At 40.7% G+C, this 26,694-nt stretch overlaps 2 protein-coding genes and 1 long non-coding RNA gene across 9 annotated transcripts; 1 reads left to right on the top strand and 2 right to left on the bottom strand.

Moving 5' to 3' along the window:
• Positions 1–630: 630 nt before the first annotated feature.
• Positions 631–4,463, bottom strand: LOC108057897 (uncharacterized). Of its 7 annotated transcripts, none has more exons than XM_070215257.1 (7): positions 3,145–3,283; positions 2,735–2,944; positions 2,536–2,680; positions 2,344–2,475; positions 2,138–2,293; positions 1,823–2,087; positions 631–1,766 (listed from the first exon to the last, which is right to left on the bottom strand). In XM_070215257.1, exons 2-7 carry the CDS (start codon positions 2,857–2,859, stop codon positions 676–678), a joined length of 1,914 nt encoding a protein of 637 aa, XP_070071358.1. In that variant the 5' UTR covers positions 2,860–2,944; positions 3,145–3,283; the 3' UTR covers positions 631–675. The 7 variants fall into 7 exon arrangements, with proteins under 7 accessions (XP_070071358.1, XP_070071359.1, XP_070071360.1 ...); XM_070215258.1 differs by having other exon boundaries at positions 2,735–2,929; XM_017142349.3 differs by lacking the exons at positions 631–1,766; positions 1,823–2,087; positions 2,138–2,293; positions 2,344–2,475; positions 2,536–2,680 and adding exons at positions 3,339–3,573; positions 3,626–3,781; positions 3,837–3,968; positions 4,030–4,174; positions 4,231–4,463 and having other exon boundaries at positions 2,793–2,929; positions 3,145–3,284.
• A 6,403-nt stretch (positions 4,464–10,866) lies between these two features.
• Positions 10,867–12,689, bottom strand: LOC138913019 (uncharacterized). Its single transcript, XR_011418587.1, has 3 exons — positions 12,417–12,689; positions 11,634–11,974; positions 10,867–11,233 (listed from the first exon to the last, which is right to left on the bottom strand). It is a non-coding gene; the product is annotated as an uncharacterized lncRNA (long non-coding RNA).
• Positions 12,690–21,915: 9,226 nt separating this feature from the next.
• Positions 21,916–23,905, top strand: comm2. The gene is made up of 2 exons (XM_017142364.3): positions 21,916–22,375; positions 23,048–23,905. The coding sequence occupies exons 1-2, from the start codon at positions 21,916–21,918 to the stop codon at positions 23,584–23,586; spliced, it is 999 nt and encodes a 332-aa protein (XP_016997853.2). The 3' UTR covers positions 23,587–23,905.
• The last annotated feature ends 2,789 nt before the right edge of the window (positions 23,906–26,694 follow it).

Genomic DNA, 26,694 nt, shown 5'->3' with positions numbered 1-26,694 from the left:
TCGATATAAAATAATTAAACTACTCAATGTGAAAATCTTATCACACCTCATAAAATTTATAGCCTGTTACGAACTGTAGCCCCTTTATAAAGAGAAATAAAAAATGCTACAAATATTAATAAAATATTTCTTGAGAAGAACAAACCACCAGGTATACCCTGTTTGGCCAAACGACTCCCAAAAGCTGCCCTGACCCCAAAAAGGTGAGAGAGCACATAGAAGCTCCATCAGACAAAAGTAGGCGGAGTGCCTGCCCAACAGATAAGCGATATGCGGTCGGCATTCATACATGCGAGTAAATGTGTTGTATGCGATGAGTTACTACTGTACGGTGGGAGTATCTGAGTTCTGGTACGGTACGTTTTTATGGTGACTGCACGTGTGTTGGCCGTAATTTGTTAAACGGTTTTTCTGATTTTTTCCTTCGGCAGAGTTCATTGAACAGGTTGTTTTGGCTTGACTTTTCGGTCGACTCTTGTTTACCCCATTTTGTGGGCGGCCCATAAATCTCGGAGACATTAATTTGTTTGTCACCTGTCGCACATGCGGTTGAATAAGATGTGTTGCCCTCTTAAATGAGTGCAATTAAATGCCTAATGACTCTGATGACAATCGGCAAATCGGATTAAATTTATAGGGGAAAATAATTCATATATTGTCTAAGGCTTTAAGAGCTTATATCAATATGCTCGCACTGCCATTCATTACAAGTTTCTCATAGTCTGGAAGGTTTATTGGATAAGGCTCTCTTGTAATTAAAGGTTCTACCGGACGATCCTTAGGCTTCGTAATCTGCTTTTTCGACATTCTTCTCATCTCATCTTCGCTCAGTTCTTCCCACACGGGCACTTTTTCGGAAATAAAATTAGGCTTCCTTGCTGAAAATTGTTGTCCCTGCATTTCGTCGCCCTGCAAGTTGAATCCACTCCCTGTAATTTCATTTTGTTGGGGATTTGCAATGATTTTTTCTTCAGAACGAGTAAATAGTTCCAGGTTATCACTTTGAATATTGCTTTGCGAATCATAACCTAATAAATAAGGGTTTTCAAAACGATTACCGATTGGTGTTGCCTTGGGAACTACATATATATTTGGGGAGCCTCTAGACGTGAAAATTTCGTTTCTTGGATCCATTGTAGGATTATCATTTGGTTGGTAGTCTGCCAAGGGAAAGTCGAAAGTTGGATTATCAAGGCCAGCTGTCGATTTTCCTTTAGCATCACCATCCTTCATGATTGGTTCAATATCCCAGTTGGGGGTTTGATATGGGTTATCAATGGACTCTTTAGAACGATCTTTTGCATGGTCATCTAAACGAACATCAAAGGACAGTTCCTTGTCAACTTCCTTCACCCTCGGTCCAATGTCCTCTTTATGTGGTTGATATTCTTTATTATATGACTCTCCAGAACGGTCTTTTGTCTTTTCGCCAAAGCGATCATCAAATGGCAATTCCTTATCAGTACCTTGTGTAATAAATTCAGGATCCCAATCATCAGGATTTCGATGGGCGTGGTATATATCATTTTGTTCTGGACCTTTAGTTCGTGACCTCCCTCTAGTTCTAAATCCATTTTTCGGTCTTTGGTTGTAAACTGACCAATCTTTAGTTGAATACCTATTATTAGGTTCTTCATCATGTTTCCGATTTCCATATTCTCTGCGATTTCCATCTTTTCCTCGACTACTTGCAATTTCATCATATTCATCATCAAAAGATCTAGTAAACCAATCTTCTTGATTCCAGTTTGCTTTAGTGGATGGATCTATATAAAAGCAAATAAAAGTTTACCATAAAGTGTATTTAATAAATTTTCCTTACCATATTGCGTCATCCTGTAATAGCTATTGTCAAGATTTTTAGCTCCATTAGCGGTATCATTTAAAGTAAGGTAATAATCATATGGGGTAGATGTTTCTATCCAGGAATCAGGCGTAATGAGTCTGAACGAAATTTGCCAGTAGAATGTCAGCCAGAAAATTATGAGAAAGTCGTGGAACAGAATTAGAGATCCCAGGAAAAAGTCATTCAGACGCATTTCAGCGAATCGATTTCCATTGATAGTTTGCGCATGATACATCACAAACTAGGGCAAATATTTAAATTAAATACTCATAAAATGAAAGAAAAACTCACCACTAGAATCGTTATAGTTACAGCTAATTCCACCACTAAATAGGAATAGGGAGATGTTCTCCAGACAAGCAGTTCGAATAAAAGCACAAAGCTGGCGACGATCAGAAAAATGAATGCGATTATAAATAGAATCGCAATATCTAGGGTGAGATCCATCTAAAATATATGTATTTTTAAGATATGAAAGGACTATTTTATGTTTTTACTTTTGCTGGTAGAAATACTCCTATAAGCAGGAATATCGCTACTAATATGACAGCCACTGCGAAAAAGGTAAGAACATCCGCCCACCAACTGACAGCAACTAGAGCAAATGTCGATATGATCTGAAGTTCCACCTGATGAGAGGTAAAAATATATTTGCAAAATAGTCTAACAATTTACTTTCTGATACTCACAATAATCAGTGCCATGATAAAATTAAGACCTTTCAGAAAACGCAGCTTCTCAACAAATATGAATATAACGAATATCAAGATGGCCAGTGCGAAGGTCACTAAACAGATGTAGTATAACAACCGGAAAGTTGTCCTTGCATCTTCTCTAATGGTATATGTATTTGATTTAAGGGATTAAAGTTTTACATTTTCAGCTTACACTAAAGCGATTACTATCCATTGGATGACAGCCAAAATTAGCCACAGGAACAATAGACCATAGGTCTTGAAAGAAAACTTTCTTCGCGCCTTTCGATAAAAACGATGCTCATCTGATACATACATCGTAACTCATGGACCTACTGTGTCTGAAGTCGGTATCTTTGACTGATAATTTGGCCTGAACCATCAATTGCTATAAAGAAAAAATCTAAATCTTCAGGTTTTATATATTATGGAGAACAATTTTAAAGGGAGCCTCAAAACTAACGTGATCAGTAAAAAATGTTTTAAATCTATTACCAAATTTTTTACCATTCAATTTTTTACTACCCAACTATATTGAGGGTAATTAAGACTTAATGTCAATACTAATGTGCAGTTTTTAAAGATAAGAAATTATTAACCTACCTCTTTATATTTTTGATAATCAAAAGTTTTGCCAACTACGATCTATTCCTTTCAAATATTTTGGATTGCCCATTGATCGTCCCCCCATTCATAGCTTGTTTCATTGCTAACAGACCAATCCTCCTCATCTGGTTTCACATCTGTAATGTTAAACTTAGAACATATTTGCTTGATAAATTTAACAACTTCCTTACCATAGTCATCATAATCCTGGTGTGCAACGGTTGTTCCATGTGATCCACGGGTACTCGTCGACATCCAAAAGAAATCATTGGATGTGAAATAGTTATAGTTTATCTGCCAGTAGAAAGTCAGGGCGTATATGACCAGAAATTCGTGATACAGAAATAAAGCGGCCAGGATAAAGTCGTCCAAGCTCATCTGAACATGCCGATCTCCGTTGATGGTTTGAGCATGCAGCATGCACATCTTAGAACACATTATTAAAAATACAAAAAATTATGATGCGAAAAAGGCTCACCGATAACATAACCGCGGTTAGAAAAATCTCGAAAAAAAGATAGGCATAGTTCTTAATGTCTGGCATAAAAAGATGAGACAACAGAAAATACGCAGAGGCTATGACCAAAATAAAGCTCAGGATAAAAAGCGGAGCTATGAACAGAGTCAAATCCATCTGGTAACAGTTCAAGATTAATTATGATTATATTAAAAATTCGGCATGATTTTACCGAATAGGTAAGATGACATCCGACGACCAGGACTACGATTATTATTAGCAAGCAGATAAAGTAGAAGGCCACCAGATCTGGGATCCAAGTTCGAGCAGCAAGCACGTACATCGAAAATATTTCCAGTTGCACCTTACGGATATATTCTTCATATAAATAGTAAAAATATTTTAATATTATCCAATTAACTCACTATCAGACAAGTCACAATCCATTTGTAAATCCTGTGATTGCGCATATTTTGATTAAAAGCAAACATTGTGAACAGTATGCCACCTAGAGCAAAGGTGGTCGAGCAATATATATCAAATTCACGAAATATCTTGCGACTGCTTTCACTGTGAAAAATATAGATTTTTTTTAGAACAAATATTTTTTTTTACCAAGTACCCACATCAAGGAGACTATCATCCATTGACCTAAAGCTATTGCTATAAAGGCTGTAAAGGTGGCGTAAGTTCGGCGCCCAAACCTTCTCCACTTGCGTCGAGTGTCCATATCTCACAGTATTATATTTCGAAGTCTCAAAATAAATTCAAACACTGGGAATTTAACGATTTAATGTTTTTCAAAATATAATGAAAATAGCATTGGAATTTTTATAATATATTCGTGATGGATTACTGAGAGCTTACTTTTATATATTATTTAAATTAAAATCGTAATCTTGTTCTATATTATTTTAAAATACAATTTGTTGGCTAAGTTCCCCAAATCTTAGAAGCTACTTTTAAAATTGCCTTTAAAGGGTATTTGGGTTTTTTTAAGGAACAAAATCCAACTATTTTTAAGCAAAACTGTGCATTTCAGTGGTTGTATTTGTTCTGTCATTCTGTCAATTATAACATAGTATTCCCAAAATTTCAGCAATTTCTGTCAACCTCGGGCGGTTCAATTTGTTTAGATGCAAGGGAGCAGCCTTTGAGTATCTCAAAGATACAGTTTGCCCTATCATTGTGTCAACTAACTTGCTCCGTTCACACACAGCTGCGACCTGGCCCCGATACAAATGCTGTAGCTACAGTAAACACACGGTGGGGCGGCCAAGCGGCTAACGCGTAAAATCAACAAAAATTAACGGGGGCAAACAAGGCGAGCACGGAGCCAAGGTTGAGAAATTTGTGCTCAGCTCGATGCAGCAAACAAATTTGCACTTGTTAGTTTGACTCTGGGTTTTTTCTGTGTTTTTTTGGTGCTGCCAGCGGAGAAAATAGCGCAGAATATGCCAAAGCGACTGTCAACGGCAAGTGTTAAAAATGCCAGATAAATAATGCTAGAGCAGCCAGACAAGAGCCACAATGGCAAACAGACTCACTAATGAGCTGACTGCACTGTAAACTCAACTTTACTGCTGCCTGCCTGACTGACATTCTGACAGATTCGGCTGAGGCGTGTGCGTCACTGGCCAAATACAAAAAGGCAGATGTAATTTGCATACTAAGCCCTGCCGCGTCACACGGTGCGTATGAGCAATGAGGAATAAAAATCATTTAGCGACACATTTGGCATATCAAAGCGGTCTTAATGGCGTGTGGCATTCCCAATCAGCAGCCGTGTGCGTTTTGTGAACTCCCCGAAAAAGCGACTTGAGAAGCAGCTAACTGTCGCCGGGAAGCTCAACTATCTGACTGGCATGCAAAATTAATTACGGCCAGAAATTTATTTACGACGACGACGACGACGAGGAAGGAGCTGCTTCTTCCACGCGCGCTGCGGCAGCCATAAAAGTTTTACGCTTTAGCCGAATTTAGGAGCCAGAAAACAGGGACCAGAAAACCAGGACCAGAAACAAGACTGCAGCTTAGATACATTCTCCTTTTGCCGTCGCCATAAAATCCAGGCGCTGATGACATTTCGCCAGCTGCATTGCAGTGGATGTGGACGCGGCTGTGGACGTGGATGCGGATGTGGATGTGTCACCGCTTCGGTGGTTACTCCAGCTACTGCAGCTAGTGGGGATTTTACGAGCTTTGCAACACTGGTTAACGGCTGGGAAAGGGGGTCCCTGAAAAGGGTGTGCCGAAAATCACACCACTTAAGTGCGCGTAATGAAATTTTAAGCAGCATTCGCTTCTGTTTATGATTTCAGCTGTAAAATGCATGCATTCGCCGGAGCCTCTAATTCAATTTGGTTTGGCAAGTGCATTGCAAAAATTATTGCCAACGGGGTTGAACAATTTCTATGACATTTTTCAACTGTATTTACAATGTACAAAATTTTATTTTATTTTATATGCTGCAGCTACCTCTACAATATTTATATTTCAATTACTACATTTTGTTTATTTGTTAGGGTTTCGTAATATAAATATTTGTGATTTCTATAAGGTTTTTTATATCAAATAAAATGTAAAAATTGTACCTATTTTTAATTTTTTTCAATAATTTTGCTTTAAATAACTCTAATAAATGGTTCACATTTATGAAAATCTGTAATCAAAATAGTAGATTTTCTACTGCATACTGTTGGTCGCACTGCGGATTAGTTACACCTAAGCAAACAGAAAGCAATCGGAACCCTTTCGATTCCGTAGATTAGCCACATGATAGTTCCTATCAAACTGGGTCGCTGTCAGATTATTCCAGTGCCATATGACTGCACTACAAAATATATATATGAGGAAATGACGCTGGCTTAGGTCAGGGATTGGTTTATATAGCGATAAGTCGAAGGCCTTATCCCGATGACGACGAATCCAAAGCACTAGCATAAAACAAAGAACAGTGCGGCTAACTTGCTGTTTGTTTAAGCCAAACGCAAACAACTAGCAGACGCTCATTAGCAGCAGCACACGCCTTAGATAAGGACCACACCGGGTCCGGAGATAACTTCCCATAGAACTGAGAGTCCAGAATCCAGAACACAGATAAAATGCCGCAGGCCAAGTTCAAAGAGGCGGCGAATCATGTGTCGTCACATCATCAAACAAAATGAGGAGCAAATTAGAGGGAGCGACTACGGGGACTACCGCCCGGAAAATCTCCCAGGGAAGGGAAAGAAAGGGAAGGGGTGCCTACTTTCATTTCCATTTTCCACTTGCGTCATCGAAATTTGTAGCAGCTTATCAAGCTGGCTGGCTGATAAAAAGATGAGCTCCGGAAAATTCTCGGCTCTCCGGTTGCCGGAGTCGGTGTTTCAGTGTTTCTGTGTGTGACTCACTTTTGCCGCAGACTCGAACGTGACCTGGCACTTTAGTGACACTCGCATAATCGGAGTGGAGTGTTTTTCCTTGGTCCAGCGCCTTTATCAGTTTTACGACTTCCTTTCCAGTCAAAGTCTGGCCAGATAAATAGTGCGGCGAGCAGGGAGGAAGGAGGGCTTCTTCGGACCACCGGCTAGCTGCAATTAGTTTTATTTTCCCGATTCCGATTCGTGGACTTGGACTTGTGGCTCGCTTTAGTATCTTTATCTTAGCTAATTGATATTTATGGCCCGAACACGTTCTTCCACTTCGCCTCATTCTATCGCTTGCGTTTGCTCAGGTGAAAATGTGGAAATACTCTCTTGGTGCGTTTTCGATTTTCCTTTCCCATCTTATTGGCAACGGGGAATTATGGGCGGTAGGTTGGGATGGTTATACTTTATTGGGGCATGCGGGAACGATTCTTGGTAAGCGGTGACTCAGACATTAACTCAAGATCCGTGGGGTCAACGATGGAGTCACGTTTTGGTTTTACACAGAAACAAGATTAGAGTCGTGAACAGTCGAGGACCCTGTGGAATGGCTGGGAAACGGCTGTGGAAAGGTGAGTTCCCCGGCTTGAGTCATCAATCACACTGCTCCAAATGCTCTACAAAAAAAAATGCACTTTCAGGAAGCCCAAAGGATACTCCATTCGGCCAGCTGTCCCGCCAACGAAGTTATAGGCTATCATATTTCCGTCTGGCATATTTATCCTAAAAACAACCGTGAGGAAGCACATTTTTTCCAATAAACACTTCACAGGCTTCCCCAAAAAATGTATCGAAAATTAACAATACTTGTAGCCCCTTGATTTATGAATGAGTTCCTCTAGTTGTTTGTCTTCTTATGGCAGGATATTCTTTTTAGAGCATGATGTTTGAGTTTTTCTGGGGTAGGCAGGATATTATGAATGCATTTAGAGTGACTACTTAAAAGTAAATAAATAATGTAGGAAATTGCTGCTGTGTTTACTCAGGAAACCTTGTTGAATAGGGAATGAGTTGCCGAATTAAATATAAAAGTGCGGATTGAAAGGTTCACCCAGATGGAGCAAAACAATATCAGAAAAATATACTTTTAATGACTGGATATTTTAAGAACATTTTTTTCATATTCATATTATTTCATTATTAATTTAAGATTGTTAAGAGTGTGGAAATGTTTTATTTAGGACCAATTTTACAAAGCAAATATAATTAAGTAAAGGTAAATATGAAAGGTACTTTTTGGTGTACTCCAGATGTCTTCAGAATTTCCATACACTTTCCCAGAGCAGCAGGAACGGCAGCCAACTCGACTTGACTTGAAGTTCATTCTTAATTTATGACACTTTCAATTAGGAACTCCTCCTAAAAGGCTAACAGCAGGTCGGATTCCAGGGAAACCTCTGCGACTGGCAACGCAGTGTGTGCGATGGGATTCCTGGAATAAATTGAAAACCATAATTATGCTCACGCTTACAGGCTTCGCCTTCGAGCGACTGTCAATTGCAAAAACAAACAGGAGATGGCAAAAAGAGCATTGAGCTGACAAAGGCCGAGGCCATGGACTCAGATTCGGATTCAGGGAAGGAGTAGTGGGAGATACTTGCAGATACTGGAAGATAGATTGACAATAACGAGGCATAGGCAAAGGCAAAGCCTACCTGCAGCGCCTCGCAAGTGCTTTGTCCTTGGCCCAGGCAAAAGATAGAGATACCGAACAGACATTGTCAATGTCGCATGTCTGGTGCTGACAAATCGCCAGGAAAAGGGGATTTATGAATAGGCCGAGTGCCGAAGAAGCAGGATGAGGTTTTGGCCCCTGATCGCTTCATTATTGGGCAGAACATGTCAATTTGGCCCGAACTTCCTCCTACAAAAACTGCTCAGTTCCAGCTGCGACTTTGTCTCATTCATAAATTGCCGCACAAATCTATCAAAATCCCCCAAGTTGATTAGGCTGTCGGATAAATCAATTTGTCGCCGGGCATAAAATATTTTTATTATTTCACAAAAGTCCGGCTTAGGCTGAAAATTTTATGTCGTAATTTAGATTGATGGCCTCGAGATACGGGACAAAACGGAAAGTGTCTTTCGTATAATTGCGAAAGCAAAAGTAAATGGCGTTCCGGAGTCCTTCGAGATGCCAGGAGGAGGTTTGAAGGCCCCTAAGCTAATTTTACGACTAGTTCGTGACTGGAAACTATGGGGAGTGCGATAGAGGAAGGCCAGGACTCACCTGTTACCTGCATCTCAAATTCAGAATTCACAACTCGCGACCGCCACGCGTTCCACTTCAAAATGTGCTCGCAGCGATGGCAAATAAAATAAAATTTTTACGTGCCCACGCGTCCTCAGTCAACAGTTTTCCACGACAGCGGCAGCAAAAACAACAGCAAAAAGAAAATCCGTTTGCACGTTGTTTTTCCAGAAAATTAGTTTAAAAGCATCATAAAATAATTTTCGTGCGGCGCTGGGAAATTCCGCGTTTCTCGTTTTATTGTTGCCATTGACTCCCTTTCAACTTTGGCCATTTCGGGTTCGTTTTTCGACCATTCTCACTCCCATTTCGTGCCCAGGTGGGTAAATGGATTTGGAGCGCTTAGATAGCCCATCACCATCATCATCATCAGCGCTATTCGCTGCCTCCGTTTCAAATGGTCCGGCGCCATAAAAGAAGCAAATGCACAGGGCCAAATTAGATTTATGTCTTTTTTTCAGATTTTTTGTGGGGCAGTTAAAATTGAAAATGGTTTGTGCCCTCCGCACTTAGGTCATCGTAGGGTGAATCGTAATTAGAGATACAATTTATGTGGAGATCCAAGGGTCAAATTGAAAACAAATTGTGGCAGGTGGCCGACAAATGGGAATGGATGATTAAAATTAAATAAAATCTGTGAAAACTAAAAATATTTATATTTAAAATTATTTGCTTCATTATTGGTCCGAAGAGATGACTTAAGCATCGTGAAAAAATTATGATTTCATCACTTTACAAAACAAATTCCCACTCATTATCAACACTCATCTTATGTATTTAGATGAAATTAATTATTTTTCTGGTACTTGTCATCCTATGAATCACAAACCTTAAATTAAGACTGAAATTCAACTTTAAGATAGTCAAATTTCGTCATTCGTGATAAGATTAAGTTTACAGAATCTTCTTCGACAATCAGTCTGAATCACTGGCGAGATAAAGACATTATCTAGTTAGTTGACGTGTATGTTGCCATGGGGAATTCCCAGGGGCTGCATATCGTAAAAAAAACAGTTGAGCACAACAACTTCCTTATTAGTCGGACAAATTTGTATCTTGTCCCACATAGAGCGCAATATCCTCTGGGCTCACGTGTAATCCATACCGAAATGCACTTAAGTCCGCACTCCCACATGTATCCTTAAGACCCAATGAGAGTGCCCTGAAATTCGAGCAATTTGTTTTCATAAAGGATCCCCGGCAACCTTCTCCCACTTCCTTCTTATACAATATGATGCCAATGGCCACTAAATAGTATCTGGTATCTCAAAAAACGAGTGTATCTCTTTTGTTGTTGCTTGTGTTCGTAGGAATTATGCCAGGAAATTTGTTGAAAATCTCTCGACTGAAGCATGTGTGGATTGTGGCATTACTCGCATGTTGTTCCTCCTTTTAGCAGTCGCTTCCTCTAAGAAAACAATCACCAGACCCTTGCCAAACCACTTGGCTCACAAAATAAAAATTAAAGGAAAACTAAAACTGCAGAGTTGCGGTTGAGGCGTGAATTTTTCAAGTGCCTTTCGCTGAGCCGTCTAACAGTTTGTTTGCTAAGCTTTTTAATAACAATTTGCCACAAATGTGGCCAGGTCTTGTTTTCTTCTTTTCATTTTATGCATTTTTATATGTAAACATAATTTCTTTAATTGGATTTTGTCGTTGGAGCTGAACAAACATTAAAAGCGCCGTCTGACGTTGCCATAGAGCTGGTGACAATGGCGGTGTGAAAATCGCTGAGGGGTGGTGTTTGGGGTGGCGCTGCCGAGCAAAAACAAAACCAGGCTCTGAGCCAGACAGCCAGCTTCCAGTCATCCAGACAAGCCAGTCGGCCAGCTGGTGGAACCCGTTAAAATGAGACCAAATAAAAGAGTGTGTGGCTTAAGTGTTTAGTTTAGGTCTGCTGAACTTGCCGAAGCGCTGCAAAAATAGTGGGACGCGGACTAAGGGTCAGACATCGCAGATTTGAGAAGATTTCTAAATTGTTTTAAGGTTAGGTAATTAAATAAAATTAGTCCCTTAATTAGCTAAACTTGGAGCTATAGCTCACAAGGGATTGTCTTGCTATAATCGCTTCATAAAAGACCTTTCTTAAAATTATATTCATTTCAGTATTTTACAATTCTTTAAAATAATTTAAATAAGTTCAGTTTCAATTACCCTTTTGGATTGAACATTTCATAATTTATGAAACATGATTGGCTTTATATACAACTGCAAACCAAGTATCCAAAAACGTTATTTAAGAGCTTAAACATTTACTAATTTCAGTCAATTAAATTTTATTTTTACGACAGGTAATTAAAAGACATTACTTAGAAATACTTTACAAAGCTAGTTTATTACCCCCTTAAGCCGTTCGCTGACATAAAACTACCTGTAAGCGCCCATCCAGCCTCTTGAGCAACGCTTCTTTACGGACTTTCTTTGTTATTTTACTTTCCTAGCCCCATCAAACTGTTGAGCTAATCCCGACTCAGTCCGACTTTTATAGCATACTACAAACCACCCAGCCGCCCATTCCTTTGACCGAAGACCATGTCCAAGTCACTCCTCGTCCGTTTTTGTGGAGTGTATATCACCGCAGGGTATTCGCTCCAAACAAATGCCATTGACAGGCGACAGCGCGACACGCTGTCTAACAATTTTAATTTTCAATTTTAAACTACGGCTGCGACGACGTCACGCGGCTGGGTCTTAAGCAGGCCCAGACCTACACTATAAAACAAAACAATTTCAATTTTATATGGATACTAAGCGGGGGTGTTACTAAAAAAATTTTAAAGGCGTATTTAAATTTAACAAATTTTAAAATTTAAAAAAACCGCAAAACAGAATTTTTAAAGGATTAAAAAAAAGACTTTCAAATATTTATGGAATGATTCTATAGAAATATATACAACTTTTTACAATCAACAAAATTTGTTAATGCTTTTAATTCACTGTCTATGCTTCCTTATAAAAATACAAGGTGAACTTTCATTTATCGCTTTTATAATAAGAAATAAAATAAGAAATCAAAAATATATTGAAAAAGAATATAGCAATGAGAGGGAATATTATTTAAATATTTTTTTAAAACTAACAATCCAATTACATTTCTTCCCCAGTGCAGTCTGTGCATTCGCAGTTCGTCCAGTTTTTCTCTAGCCGTTCTTACCAAGCCACGTAAGTGGGTCACTGGTGTCAATCGCTCGCTGGTGTCGCTGCCACTGTTGCTTTTGCCATTGCCAATGCTTTTGCCTTTGCTGCTGTTGTTGTTGCATCTGTTGTTGTCAACTTAATTATGTCGCAATTGCTTTGAAGTCGGGTTCTCGTTGTGCTGTATTTTTTGCAAATGTAAAGCAGACAGCAGGTGGCAGCAACATGGCCACATTGCTCCGCCGCCGTCCAGTTGAAATTGCGCTTTATTCAATTTTTATGCCAGCTCGCAGTTCCCAGCGCCCCCCGAAAACCCCCCAGGCTTCTGCTCCCCAATACCGCCCCCCCCCCCAATACCACCCACCGCCTACTTGCCCTTTTTAGTGGATGCAGTGTCGTTGTCACTAGTTTAATTGGATTTGGACCCGCTGCCTTGCCATGGCTTTGTCTTTGGCCTTTTTCCATTTCCTCTCCACCAAGTCGTGGATTTCCCTCATCACCATTACAGTGGGAAAAATAATGAGAGAGTTGAATTAATTTCAAAAACATATATATATAAATATAAACAAGAAAGGAAGCTACCTTCGGCCAGCCGAAGCTTATATACCCTTGTAGATAAAGTAATGCTTACTCGGTGCAGTTCCAGGAATTCCAATTTTGTTTTTAAGTAGTCAAGAATCAAAACGCCTACTTCCTACAAAGTTACAATGAATTTTCTTATATTTGTTTGAATTTTCCTATGGGAGCCTTAAGATATAGTGGTCCGATCTGGCTCGCTCCGACATATGTACTACCTGCAATAGAAAGAAGACTTTCGGGAAAGTTTCATCGCGATAGCTTTAAAACTGAGAGACTAGTTCGCATAGAAACGGACAGACGGACATGGCAAGATAGACTCGGCTATTGGTGCTGATCAAGAATATATATACTTTATGTGGTCGGAAACGTCTCCCTCACTGCGTTGCAAACATCTGACTGAAATTATAATACCCTAGAGGGTTGAGCTACAAGGGTATAAAAATATTTGCCAATAATAGACAAATTTTATATAGCTGAAAATATCATGTTAGTCAGAAATTTTTATCAAGTTTAAGGTAAACATATCTTAAATGCTTTTCTTTATTTTTATTTTAATCATAAACTTTTGTGCATTGTTTTTTCCCTGTGCATCTCCATCGTGATCGCAATTCGTTGCTGTAGCTAAAAAGCTGAAGCGCATTACAAATTGGTTTAGTTATTGGCTTAATTGAATTGTTGCAGATTGGACTTTAAATAAGCGCGACCCAGTCTTCGCTTTAGTTTTGAGCGAAAAGCGCCAGCGGCAATCCGTGTATAAATTTCCATCAGGTGCGCGTGTAAAAGGTAGCATGCAATTAATTTTTAGCGTGGGTGTGAGACGACTGCCGGCTATATAGTACTATATATAGTGTGGTGTCTAATTGGAACATTCGCAGATGAGCGTGTGAAAAGTGGCAGAAAAGGAGAGGGGCTAAAAGCCGAGGGGAAAATGCTGAGCTCGGGTGGAGGAGGGTGTGCAAATCCCATTACAAATGCAAATAGTGCGGAATGATGGGGATTATCTTATCTTAATTGCTTTAACTGTAGCTGATGTTTAACTAAAAATGGAGAACGTTTAATAAGACGTGGAAAAGTGTATAACCACTTAATAGTAGTATGACAATTAGCTTTAAATAAATATTTAACCCGTACGAGAAATACCTTTACCATTGCTTTGGAAATAACAATTAACTAATTACTTTATAAAATCCAGATAAGCTTTAAGAATGTTTTTCATTGTGAGATCAATTAAATCGTCATAATTAACTATTGAAAATATTATTATTATTTAATATTATTTCTAACACTACAAAGTACCAAACACCAACGGAATTTAATTTAATGAATTATTGATATATGTATGTATTTTTTTAATTATTTACCCAAAAATGAGTTACCAACAAATCATTTCTTGATATCTTGCCCTTTTAAATTCATTCATGGAATCTTGAATCACTCCAGAAATCATAATTGACTTTCACTTTATTCGGCTAATGAACACAGCACTCAGCCCGATTGTTGGATCCTTTTGGCCGCATCACTCAGCTGCCATTGACAGACTAACAAACCTTTAGAGGCCCTTTCAAACGCCCCAATAACCGATTTATCAGACTCAAAGGCGAGGGGAAAAAGTGAATCGGAAAAGGGGAAAGGTGCCTGCGCCAAAAAAATCACACTGCAGCGAGAGTGACACTTCCAAGAATTGCTAAACCGACAGGCCTCAAAATCCAATGCTTTGTAATGCTACTGTCGCCAGTCTAAAAACTCCCCCAACTCGAGGCCCCCATTTCTTGTTTGCATGCAACGTTGACGAGGCAAAAAACAGAAATTGAAAAAAAAGAAATGTCAACACGGAAAAAATTGGGAACTGAACTCTTTTTTCGGGCCTGATTGACACGAAAATCAGTGAGGCAGGGAACTGTTTTTGTTTCTTTCGGTGACACTCGAAAACTAATGCGCTTATCAGTGGAAATGGATCTGAGGTCCCCCGTGAATGCAGGTGATTGTTGCTCGTGTGTGGAAATAATTAACATGTACTTTCAATTTCGTGAGGCGCAAATGAAAACTAAGGCGAGGGCAAACGCGAAGAAGCAGCGAGTGGAAAGCCCAGGCCCAACGACACCCAGCGGACAACAATCAATAACATTTGTAATGTCAATAATGACAAGGGCTACAAGCCCAAAGTTGGGGACCCACATAAATCGATGCACAGAGAGAGTGCATTGATGAATTGCCCAAGCACATCAATCCCCCTGGCACCTTGCATATCATTTGATAAGAGTGCTCCGATAAGGGAAATAAAGAAGTTCGGGCTGCGGGAAAGAAACCGAGTGTTTCCCAACACCTTGTGAGCATGACCAACACGATAATCAATAATATAAAATTTGTTTATTGATCGATTCCGATGGTCTGACGAAACCAATTGGGGTCAGTAGAATCGGGGCTTAAGTGGAAATCGGAAGAGAAAATCGGCTGGGCGCCAAGTGCGAAATTAAGGTTAATTGAAAGTCTCCCATCGATGTTAAAGGTCTGTGGGTCTATGGGTCTATTAAGAGATCCCACACTGTGAATTCCATTTACATTTACATTTACTGCGCCGGATTTGATGATCTTGTGGTTTATTACACAAGTTCGGTATGTTAATGCAATCAAATCTTTTACACGTGCGAAACTGGGCGGAAAACTTGTTTCGCTCATTTGGGTTCAATGACTGGCCACCAACTACAGTTGATTAATTAAGATTTGATTTGCTGGAATCGCGAGGGTGAATTACAGCAAAGCTCCATATAAAAAATTGCAGCAATATCGTAACATTATATGCGATTACGTACTACAGTGAGAATGCCAGTCAATCGTAAAGTTATAGTTTCTGTAACTCCCCCGATGAATTGTACGATTTCGAATCACACCCGGAATGTTCCTTTAATCTGAATATCTAGAATGCAACATGGTGTTACATGAAACGATCATTTCCTAGACTTCAGAGTAGTCTGATTTAATTACAGATCTCGAGCATCAACAACTTGTTGCTGTCAGCGTAAGCGATCGATAAATCACAGGGGATAATTAATAAAGTTGATCGGGGAATATTAAACTGAAATTAACAGATTCCGCGTTCTGTCCAGAAGTGAAAAGTAAGCTAAAAGGCTTTGATTAGTTACGGTAGCTACAAATTAAGAGGCAAATGAATCAATAAAGGTATATTGAACTGCATTGTAAAATAGTTTATAGGCGGATTCACTCGATTTTGTAAGCAATCTACATGTATCTGATTGCGTGCAGCGTATTTTATCTTTTGCAATTTTGTATTTTGCAACTCGTTCAGTTGCGTATGATTCAATACAAGTTTGTTTTAAAAGTTACTTCATTTGGATTATTTACTAACTGTTTAAGACATTTGATTTAACCCCAAGTGGGTCATAGAAGTATCTATCTATCCATCACATTTGTTACTTCTGGGATTTCACCCCCTCCACCTAATGGACTACAAACTTTGAAGCAGTTAACCCTGTCGAGAATGTCGAACAAATTTATGCTCGAGTGCTAATAATGTTCAATCAATTGTTGTATTGAAAACCTTTGGAGCGATAAACCAACAAAAAACCGAAACTTTGACAGCCGGTGATGGGGAAAGGTCCCGAAGACGGCGACAATAAAATGAAATAACATCATAAGTACTACACGGATGGGATGGTCGGGTAGCTGGGGAGTGCGAGGCGGAGGTCTGGCCAAGCGCAACGAACTTGGGGCTAAAACGCGCCCAAGATAATCAGACGGTAAAACCATAAACAAATAAAGTAAAAATCCAAGCAACGACAGCGTCGGAAGGTGGACAACTTTGGAGTGCTCCATTCCGTGTGCTTCTATCTGTCTTCATAGCTGCAGGCAGCGAAAAAATGTAAGAATATTATAAGTAGGATTTCTTTGATTATTATTTTGTTATAATAATTATAAGATGTGACAAAAAACCTCTGGTAATCTAATAAGATTATTGTTGTATTTTTTTAGAAAAGTTAAATTAGAATGTAAATAAGTGTTATGCCTTCAAAGAAAGTAAAAACTAGTACTTAATTTATTTTTCTTAGTTTTAAGCATTTTTAGTTCGGTTAGTATTAAATAATAATTTTTTAAATCCAGCATAGCTATCTTTCGTTCAGTGCACATGTAGCTGTATCCGTATCTTTCACTGTGATGGGCGTATAAACATTACAACTGCGGTTCATTGACATTGAATGGGTGGGTGCCTGCAAGATGGTTCTTCGGAGGTGGGCCGTGGGTTTCGGTTTGGCTTGGCTAAACTTGAGCCAGACTTCCAGCTAGTCTGCTAACTCTATGCACAACTGCGTTTTTAATTGTGCCTGGAATAAAAGGCGCACTCAGCGCTGCACTTGTTGTCTTCGGAAACAGAACATAATAGGCCCGAGCTACTTGCCTCGACATAAGAATATGAAAAGGATGGCTGGCATGCTCACGCGTAATTTCTACGAATCCATAACAAACACAAAGGGACCAAAGACAATGCGGAGTCCAGAGCTGGAGTTGGAGATGGTACCTACTCGGAACCTTGAGGGTTGCATGACCTATATCACAGATTAGGGAACTGCGAACTGACTTTCCCATGGCAGCGGCACGTCTCTCGGTTTCGGTCCATATGACAAATGTTTCACATCACTGCCCCCCGACAACTGCAGCAATTACCTGGCCAGGCACTCGTTTCTATGTAGCATACACTCCTGCCATGACTTTCGCTCCGTCACAGCTCAGTTGGTTGCAATGCGTCTTGCTGAGCTTCGGAAAAAAGGCACAAGATACGTATCCAGAAAATGCGCCCCCGGGCAGGGTGAGAAAAAGTCGGAGTGGAAAGGCAGAACAAGTGCTTCTAGTTGCCCGGCAGGATGTCATGACTTTATGGCCCCTGCCCGCGGGTGGCTCAGGGCTCTGAAACTCCGGACTCGAGATTCTGGGATTCAGGGAATCGACTGCGAGACGGATTCGTCCACTGATACGTCTCCTGATCGCTCAATTAGAGCAAATGTGAGAAACGGCATTGTGCCCTGTAATTATATGGAAATCAGTTCAATTTTGAGATGTGTGCCAAAAATCTAGGGTTGAATTTACAGCTCAATTAGAAGTGGAAGGAAGTCGGTGTCGTATAACAAGGGGTTACATTCTCAGATGCTAAGTTACTCCTGACGAGATGCTAAGTGATATCTCAACTGCCCCTGTAAAGGCTTTAATTTAAAATTAAATTTATTAGGAGGAAAAAACTCTATCATTCCTTAGCGCTGTTCACTTTAATACCTCGTGAAACTATAGAGAAGTGTTTGCATTATCAATGAATTTATTACCTTATATTATAAAGGTAATCTAACTGTTCAAGTTCAAGTTCAATTCCATTTGTTTTTAAAATTCTTATCAGCTTTGTTTCCGAAAAATTAATTACCTCTTTTATACTTAAGCTTGACTTGAAAATCTATTTCTAAACACCGGTTGTAAACAAGTGACTTATCAGTAATTCATATTTTCCCTATTATTAAAAGTGTCATTATAGATTTTTGCGACAATAATAGTGAGCCTGATAAAGAAAATCACCTTGAGGCTTATTGCATTATTTCCAGAGCCGTATGAATAGTAATGACGTACTTTGGCATAGTGCTTAAGAATAGGAACTAATAAAAAGCCGTGCAGGTACGTCACAGTTCACCCGATGACTCGAATCACTGTAATCGCCCGTCACAGAATTTCCTATATAATTAAAGCCAGACCATTTAAATCACTACCAGCAAGCCGATTATGGGGCTAAGCATAACTCAGGGGCCCGATCGGTGGGTTCTTTGGGGCCAGCTTCTAGCTAAGGTCAGTCCCCGTCATCAATAATAATGCACACACGCGGTCCCTGAGACACAAAGTGCCCTCAGCTAGGACGGGAATCAAAATACACCGCTCAAGATCAAATTTAAGCCGATTTATTAGTGTCAGAAGCGGTTGACTGGCGACAGAGGGCGGTGGGGAGTGAGAATACCTAAGCCGAAATCCGAAAAATTAATAAACTATGTAAAAATTGTGGCCCGATGGCGGGGCTGCATTATGCAAAGCAGCCGGGAGACCCCGATCTCAGAGTCAGTGAAAAATTAAGCAGCTTTATCAGCATCAGAGCATCACCCGCATTCGAAAAAGAGGCCCCCAAAAACCAAAGACCAATGTCTAAAGACTAAAGACACCAACTGGCCGTGGGGACTCATTAATTTAACTTTTGTTCGCGGGCAGGGAGACACACAGTAGTCGGCATTGAAGACACAAAGCCCAGAATGCCTAAATGGCTCATTAGGGTCTTAAATTAAAGCTACTTGGCCCAAGTCGGTCAACTAAGCCGACGTGCAAAGAAAGAAAAAGAAAGCGGCGCGAAGACAAGACCACAATGAGGAGGAACCCAGATGTATGAACGCTGTCTTTTGAGGGCAGAAGCTACCGAGCTACCCCGAGAATAGGTTAAGGCCCGAGAAAACCCAAGGCGGGCCTTAGCCTGCTTAATTAAATTGCCATTGTCTCTTCTCACGGTCCGTGACAGTTGATTGCAAAAGAACTGCATACCTGGCATAGATGGGCGGGCATTTAGAATGGTTAGGGAATGGGATTGGAATTGGGTTTGGGAATGGCAATGGCACGGAATGTCTTCGCCCATATGGGTTAGCCGCACTAACCGGAAAAGAATACCCGCCTAATTCTTCCTTGTCTTTGAGTGAACTGAAAAGACGTCATCGTCCCACTGACAACCTCCGGCATTTTGCTAATCTCCCCAGCCTCTGCTGATTCATTTCCTCGACGAGATTAGCCGATCGTGATAAGGAATGCTCATTTCTGGCCGCTCTTCGATGAGCTCATCAGGAATCCAGAATCCCGAGACTATAGGCAACCCTTTGTGAATCGCAACGAGATTTATCTTAGACGTTGTCTTGTTGAAAAGCAATTTCTCCTCCATCTTCGAGCGGGTGCTGATCTTATCCGGCTTGTTTTGAGTGCTTGTATTTATGTGATTTTTATCGACGGGGGCATCGTAATGGGAAATGGCAACTCATTTCGGAGGGGCTCTTTATAGTTAATTATTAGGGGATGGCTATAGAATTTTAGTTGATTTATTGGTCTGTTATGGGTCTGAGGAAATGCATAGAAAATTATTTTACCATCAAGGGGTTCTATCAATACGTAAAGCTAAGGAGTGGTGGGAAATTTGTTCCATATGTTGTTTTTTGAATAATAAAAAAATAATATAAAGACTATTTTTACAGTTACAATTACTTATTGTTATTTTTACCAGTCAGTTTAGGCTTTTAAGATATTTCACATCGACAGAATACCTTAAAATATTAAACCTCTAAGAGGTAATCCCGCTGCCATCTCAGTTTTTACACAAGATTATGTCATACCCTGCTCTCCGCCTCTTTGATTGCAAGGATAATCCCCGTCGACGTCCCCTTCACATCCACGAATCCTCTAATTACACACACATCAATCCCATAAATGGACAACTGTTGTATCTATTCGATCCTCGGTGCCAATCCCCATTCCCATTTCCAGTTCCATTCCCAAGACCAAAGACCTAACCCTACCTGCTGCTATCGCCAAAAAGTGATCAACCCAAAGCCAGGTGATCATCGCTTCGCCCACAAAATTGCTGCCCGAAATAAGATATCTGCACGTAGCTGTAATTTAAAACTCCACCAAACCAAGGGAAAAAATAAAAAAAAAATTGAAGAAGAACCGGAGAAGTCTCGGGCTCCTTTGGGCACACAAACAACAACATGGCAACAACAGTCCCACAAATACATTATCCTACAGCAATAATTTCTCTTTCCCCGCCAAACAATGCTGTGGAAAAAGAACTGAACTGTACACCCAAAGAAAAAAGATGTGATATAAAATTTAGGAAAAAAATATTTCTAGTATAGCTGAACAATAAATAATAACTATTTTAGTATAGTATGATTATTTATCAGAGTTATAATAAGATATAATTAGTGCAATACGTTTCTAATTTTATTCAATCCAAATGATCAATGGAATTTTGTTTGTACTTTAGTAACCACAGAATAAATAATGAGGCTAGCTTTGGTGTTATTTACAAATACATTTAGCAGTCCAATTCTAATTTAATTTAATTTGGAAATTCACATTTAATCTTTCTACAAAAAGCTGTACTTTTTTATAAAGATACAAATAAAATAACGCTATTATATTAAATGTAAAAAATATTATTTCCTATATAAAAGTATTACAATGTTTTTTTCTCTGACTGCAAGGAACTGGAGATATGTCATTTTCCCGGCTGCGAAACGAAACGAAATCGAAGAAGCCGGCGGAGAAAGGAAGATCGATGCTTCGAGGTTCTCTCTCTCTTCCCGATCCCTATCCCTACCCCGATTCTTCACCCTCTTCCCGCTCTTCTGCTTGAGCAACATGTGCGCTGCTTTGTAACGCCAATTATGGCCCCATAATTCCATGGCATTGTCTGTTTCTGTGGGAGCACAAAAGACGCGCTCCGGGAATTGGAATTGGAATTACAAGATACAAGATCGTTTCACGGCGAGAGAACGTTCTCAGCGATGCGTAACCGAGCGGCAAATGAGTAAAAAGAGAGAGGAGTGATCGAGATCTCGGCCAGGTAGATTTGTGTTTGGATTTCCTCTCGGGCTCTCTCTTGAGTGGAACGGAGTTAAACTCGCAGAGCTGCTCGGTTTCGGGCTGACCGCTCGATGGGATCGCCCGCTCAAATCAGTTTGTTTGTGAGCCCAGACGTCGACGGACGTGTGCGTTCGTTAAAAGAAACCGCAGATTAAGAACGATCCACGAGATACAGATACCGATATCGAAGCAGTGAAAGTGTGCCGCACCGGAGACACAGATACAAAAAAGACACCTAGAGATAGAGATTAACCGCCTGCCGACCAATATAAAAGTAAACCATGGAGGGCCTGCCACGCGCATTAAACTACGAGCTCTCGCACGATTTGCATTTCGATCATTACGCCGGTGCCGCCGCCCAGAAGATTCTGAACAGCGGGAGGAGTTCTCCAGAAGCCTCCACGCCTACGATCACCACTTTTGATGCCATTGCCAGCAGTGATTTCCTGAAACAGATTGGCCAACAGATCCTCAGCTCCATCCAACTGAAGCATCACCATCAGCTCAACGAAGCTAGCCATCCGAGGAACTCCACCAGCGAGGAGATAATGGATTTCGATCTGGCCAATCGGGTGGTTCTGGACAGCAGCAGTGTGGACCAGTTGCAGCAGCAGTTGGAGTACGACAAATTCATGAACGAAGTCTGGATCGGCATCGTCTTCACCCTGATCCTAATCTCGATGGTCTTCTGCATCTGCTCCTGCTTCCTGTACCACCAGTTCCGAACCTGGAAACGCAATTGTAAGTATTCCGCATTAGAAATGGGAAAATATAGAACTCACCGTAGATTAAAATCTTATCGAGTGCTTGTTTTGATTAGCCAGTGAGTACTGCCAAAAAAAAAACCACTCACAATTCGGCCATTATAAAATATTTTTTATAGTTGAAATTAGGTGACCTGACTTCAACCGTCATCAGGGAAATACTCCATTAGCAGTGGAAATCTTTTCGTGTTTTATTCCGTCTAAAGTGCTTCTTCCACATCTCTAATGATTCACTTTATTATGTCTAGGCATTTTCGGGTCGTAAAGCTAAAGTATTTCGTTCACTGTCGCAAGGTTTGAGAACAAACTCCAAATTTCTGTAATTCGTGATGCCGCTAAAAAAGTCACAAAGCCTTGAAAAAAATTAGCACATTGTCAGAAAGTGCTGCGAATATTTCAGAGAAATTCGTTTACCTCATGTTTAATTCGAAAGCGGTGCCAAGGCAATTATGAAAAAGAATGCAGTGAAGAGAAAATATTTAAAAAAAAAAATTAATGGCAATGAAAGCCAGCAAATAAGGGAAAACAAATGCGAGCAGAAAATATTGTAATATTGCAACTAGGTCGAGGTCTTTATTAATCTCAGCCAGCCACTTCCACTCCAACGAATGTAAATACTAATAAACAATTATTGTTCTTTGTTTTGCAGATCGCAACAATGCCAACGGCTCGACGCAGTGCACCATTGTGGATATAGAGGCGTTGAAACTGCATCCGGAAGCCGAGGATCCGGTCCCGGAATACACCCTAGTCTCAGGACTGCCCAGCTACGAGGCGGCTCTGGAGCTGCTGCAGAAATCCCCCCAGTCATCCTGCCTGATTGTCTACCCGAGTGTGTTTAATGTGTTCAATAAGCAGGAGAGGAGCAGCCAGGAGTTGCAACATCCAGCCATTGCAGCATCAGCACCTCCAGCAGCAGTTGAGAGCTCGGTAGCACCGCAAGCCCCATCGTATTGTGAGGCCACAATGCCGCTGCTCCCAGCAACAACAGCGGCAACACCAGCAACACAAGCAACATCGGCAGCACCAGCAACATCGCCCACGTGCGAGGCGATTAAGCCAAACTTTGTGATGATGCCAATTGTGCCCAGTTATGCGGAGGTATTCGGCAGCTCCTACAAAACCGTCGACGAGAAAAAGAAATCGAAGTCGAAAGACAGCCAGGTGAAAGACGATGTCAAGCGGTAGTGCCATCTCAAGTGGATGCTGATGCGGTTGCCGATGCGGATGCGGATTCCAATTCGAGCAGCCGAGCTCTGTGATATTTTCATATTCATGCTGGAAAGACATACTTTATGTAATTAAACTAAGCGCTGTGATTATCAAAAAGACGTTACTAAACATACTACTCGCTACTAAATGTGTTAGCTAGATAGTTTCACCAGATTGTACTTAATGATTTTGCATCCAGTACTTATGGAGACGCGAAGAAGCATATTGTTACTAGACCTAAGTAGGCCACCAACTAATTTTTAATAAATTATACACAAAAATACCTAACAATTTACACATTCAATGGCTTAATTATCTTCATGGTAAGGAGCACCGTATGGCAGTATGGCAGCTCTTCGTCTGTCAGCTCCTTTGATTATTATTTTCCCATCAATCAGTTGACATTCAAATTGATTCATTGATGCTGCAGCAACTGATTTGATTGACGCCAGGAACAGATGGCGAACAAATCCTTTGCCAGGAGGGGATGCCCCGCTCCGCTGAGCTTTATAAATAGCCCCCAGCTTCGGGAAGCTGAAGCGAATGCCGGAGCACAACAAGCCAGCCCGGCAGATTGAGATAGTTGCCGTAGATAGATAGATAGACAGATAGAGACAGTTCGATTTGACATTGAGCTAAGGACGTGATAGCTTATTCGACTGTAGCTGCCACCGCTGTGCACAATGCATTTGTGCAATTGTAATTTCGCATTGATAAGCTAGTAAATCCATGTATAGGTATGCAAATCGCTGACGGAGACAATAGACATAGACATAATAAATGATCTCGAACTGTGTTTTCCTAGCATCGATGCTAAGTCTGTGGACGTGACTCCCAGTTAACCCCGTGCCGGAAAACGTGGCCAGGTCCGAAGGCAGTACGGATTGTGGTAGGTCTTGGTACTCGCTCTATCTTCCAGAGGAAGTGCTTTCCCAATGCCTCTCAGTTTCTCGTTGTTTTTTGTTTCTACTGTTTCTACAGTCCCGCATTCCAGCTGAGCTGAGATAGGGTCTGATTAACGTGTACAAGCGACTGCAACTAAGTTACTATCATTGCGCTATCTGCAATCTGAACAAACCAGCAATCGACATTAACAAATGGAATGAATTCTATGGAAATTTATCTCACAGTGCAATGGATTTGTCGCTCTTTACCGCCATGTGATTTTTATTTATCATTATTATTATTATTATCGTTATTGTTGTATTTATAGATTGCCGGTTGCACTTGCCGTTTCCATTGCCGCTGCCGTTTCCGTGCTTCATTATTATTATACCCATTTGAATGGGTAAACAAATCACCGACAACTAACTAGAAATCCACATGTGAGGGTGCGAATAAATTGCATTTATGCGAGCGCAATAAAAGTAATTTATCTCACGATCCGTGATTCGCAGTCCGTGATTGTGATCGGCGATCGATGATCGGAGTGGTACGAAATGGTCCAAGTTCTGGGGAAGAACCTCTTGCGGTGGCATTTGCATATCGGTGGGAACACTAGGCGCTTATGCAAAGCAATAATTATTAATTGCAAATGCAGTTGTGATTTACGATCGCTCTTAGTTTATTTGACACTTTATGACATATTCCCCTGTGAGACGCCTAACTAACTTAGCCTCACGTCTAGAACCTATGAATATTTAGCCAGATACCGCTTTCACAAGGGCTCGAGACTCGAGTGATCTATGGATTTTATTGTCGACCGGACTGTAAAAATAGCTCGGCCGAAGCTCGACCCAAACACGCCCACCGATTTGTCAGTTCGCCACAATGTGTGCAAATTGTTTCATTAGGCGACTTTGGGCGGCGGTAAAAACAATGCCAAAAAATTCCAGCGAGCGCGTGGTCAGTCGCTCAGGTAATCCCCGCACGTTCTGGGTCCATATCGAAAGCTTCTGGCCAAAAAGCTACAAAGAAAGACAAAAGGTATTGGCTTTTCTGGTTAGCAGAACAATTCTGGATTATTCAACGCGGTGGCTACTTGTTACAGCAGGCCATATAATTTCATCACTGCCATTACCGGGCATAAAACAAACAGTTCCAGTGCATACTTGAAATTGTTGCTAATGAGTTTTAGTATCGGTTTTTATGTTAGGCATGCTAATTGCCTGGCTAATGGGCCAAAGCCCAATCGGTTATGAGGCGAAATTGCCAGTTGCAGGCGAATAAATGCCTGCAAATGTGGCGATTTGTCTATGCTTTCACCTTGGCTCTGGCTCCTCCAGACAGCCAGTCCATTTTTATTTTTATTTTCAGTTTTATTTTTGATTAGCATTTGCATTGCCGGTTTTAACGGCGGCTGCCTCGAAAACATGTGTAGATCGCACACGGCACATCAAAATATTATACAACATAAACAACATAATTAGCTCGAAATGCAAATCGCGGATTCGGAGTCCCAGGCAGCGAGAAAGCGCAACCAAAGGGCAATTTATTAAAAGCCCATCCGTCGGATGCATCTCCGATCGGTGAAAGTTACAGGTTGCTGGGGCAGAGGACAGAGGGCCCAACCCCAAGCTAATGAAGCGGACAATTTATTAATAAAATGCACATTAGCCCACGTTTATGGCCCCCTCACAACACGCTGACTTGGCCGAATGAATTTTCAATTAAGCGCCAAAATCGTGGCCCAAGCTGAAGTTAGGCCTGAGCTGGAAGTGGAAGCTGGAAGATACCCGTAACCAAAACTAAAGCCATGGTATCCAAACGACTAACTCCCAACTCAGACGAATCGCCGCCGATGTTTGAAAGCGAAACCGGTTGGCCAACAGCCGCTGGCTGAAAAGCAACGTCATACGCAACATTTGACCCACTTTTTGTGCAGGCGGATAAAACCGAAACCAAAACAAAACAAAAGCCAAAATTAAAATTGGCAAGCCCGCTGTTTCTCGAAAACAGTCACCAAATTTGAACATCTACACATTTCTATAAATATTTTTATGGGGTCAGCGTAGCTTGTAGGGGAGAGTGGGGGAATTTCGTCACAGGGGCAATTTCGTCACCTGCAATATCTCGGAATCCATAAGTCGTAAAAATATATAATTTTTTTGTTTTAGTCCTTCAAGACGGCCAGACACAACCAAT

This window comes from Drosophila takahashii, chromosome 3L (genome assembly GCF_030179915.1).
Source record: "Drosophila takahashii strain IR98-3 E-12201 chromosome 3L, DtakHiC1v2, whole genome shotgun sequence".
Classification (NCBI taxonomy): Eukaryota; Metazoa; Arthropoda; class Insecta; order Diptera; family Drosophilidae; genus Drosophila; species Drosophila takahashii.
This window is presented reverse-complemented; position numbering and strand designations above follow the sequence as displayed.

What these genes read in the sequence shown, in the direction of transcription:
- LOC108057897 (XM_070215257.1), bottom strand. Translation starts at nt 2,859, where the DNA reads ATGTATGTATCAGATGAGCATCGTTTTTATCGAAAGGCGCGAAGAAAG. An exon ending in TGGATAGTAATCGCTTTAGT is followed by an intron (nt 2,681 to 2,734) that starts GTAAGCTGAAAA and finishes ATATACCATTAG; the next exon opens with AGAAGATGCAAGGACAACTT. An exon ending in TTACAGGATGACGCAATATG is followed by an intron (nt 1,767 to 1,822) that starts GTAAGGAAAATT and finishes GCTTTTATATAG; the next exon opens with ATCCATCCACTAAAGCAAAC.
- comm2 (XM_017142364.3), top strand. Translation starts at nt 21,916, where the DNA reads ATGGAGGGCCTGCCACGCGCATTAAACTACGAGCTCTCGCACGATTTG. An exon ending in CCGAACCTGGAAACGCAATT is followed by an intron (nt 22,376 to 23,047) that starts GTAAGTATTCCG and finishes TTTGTTTTGCAG; the next exon opens with ATCGCAACAATGCCAACGGC.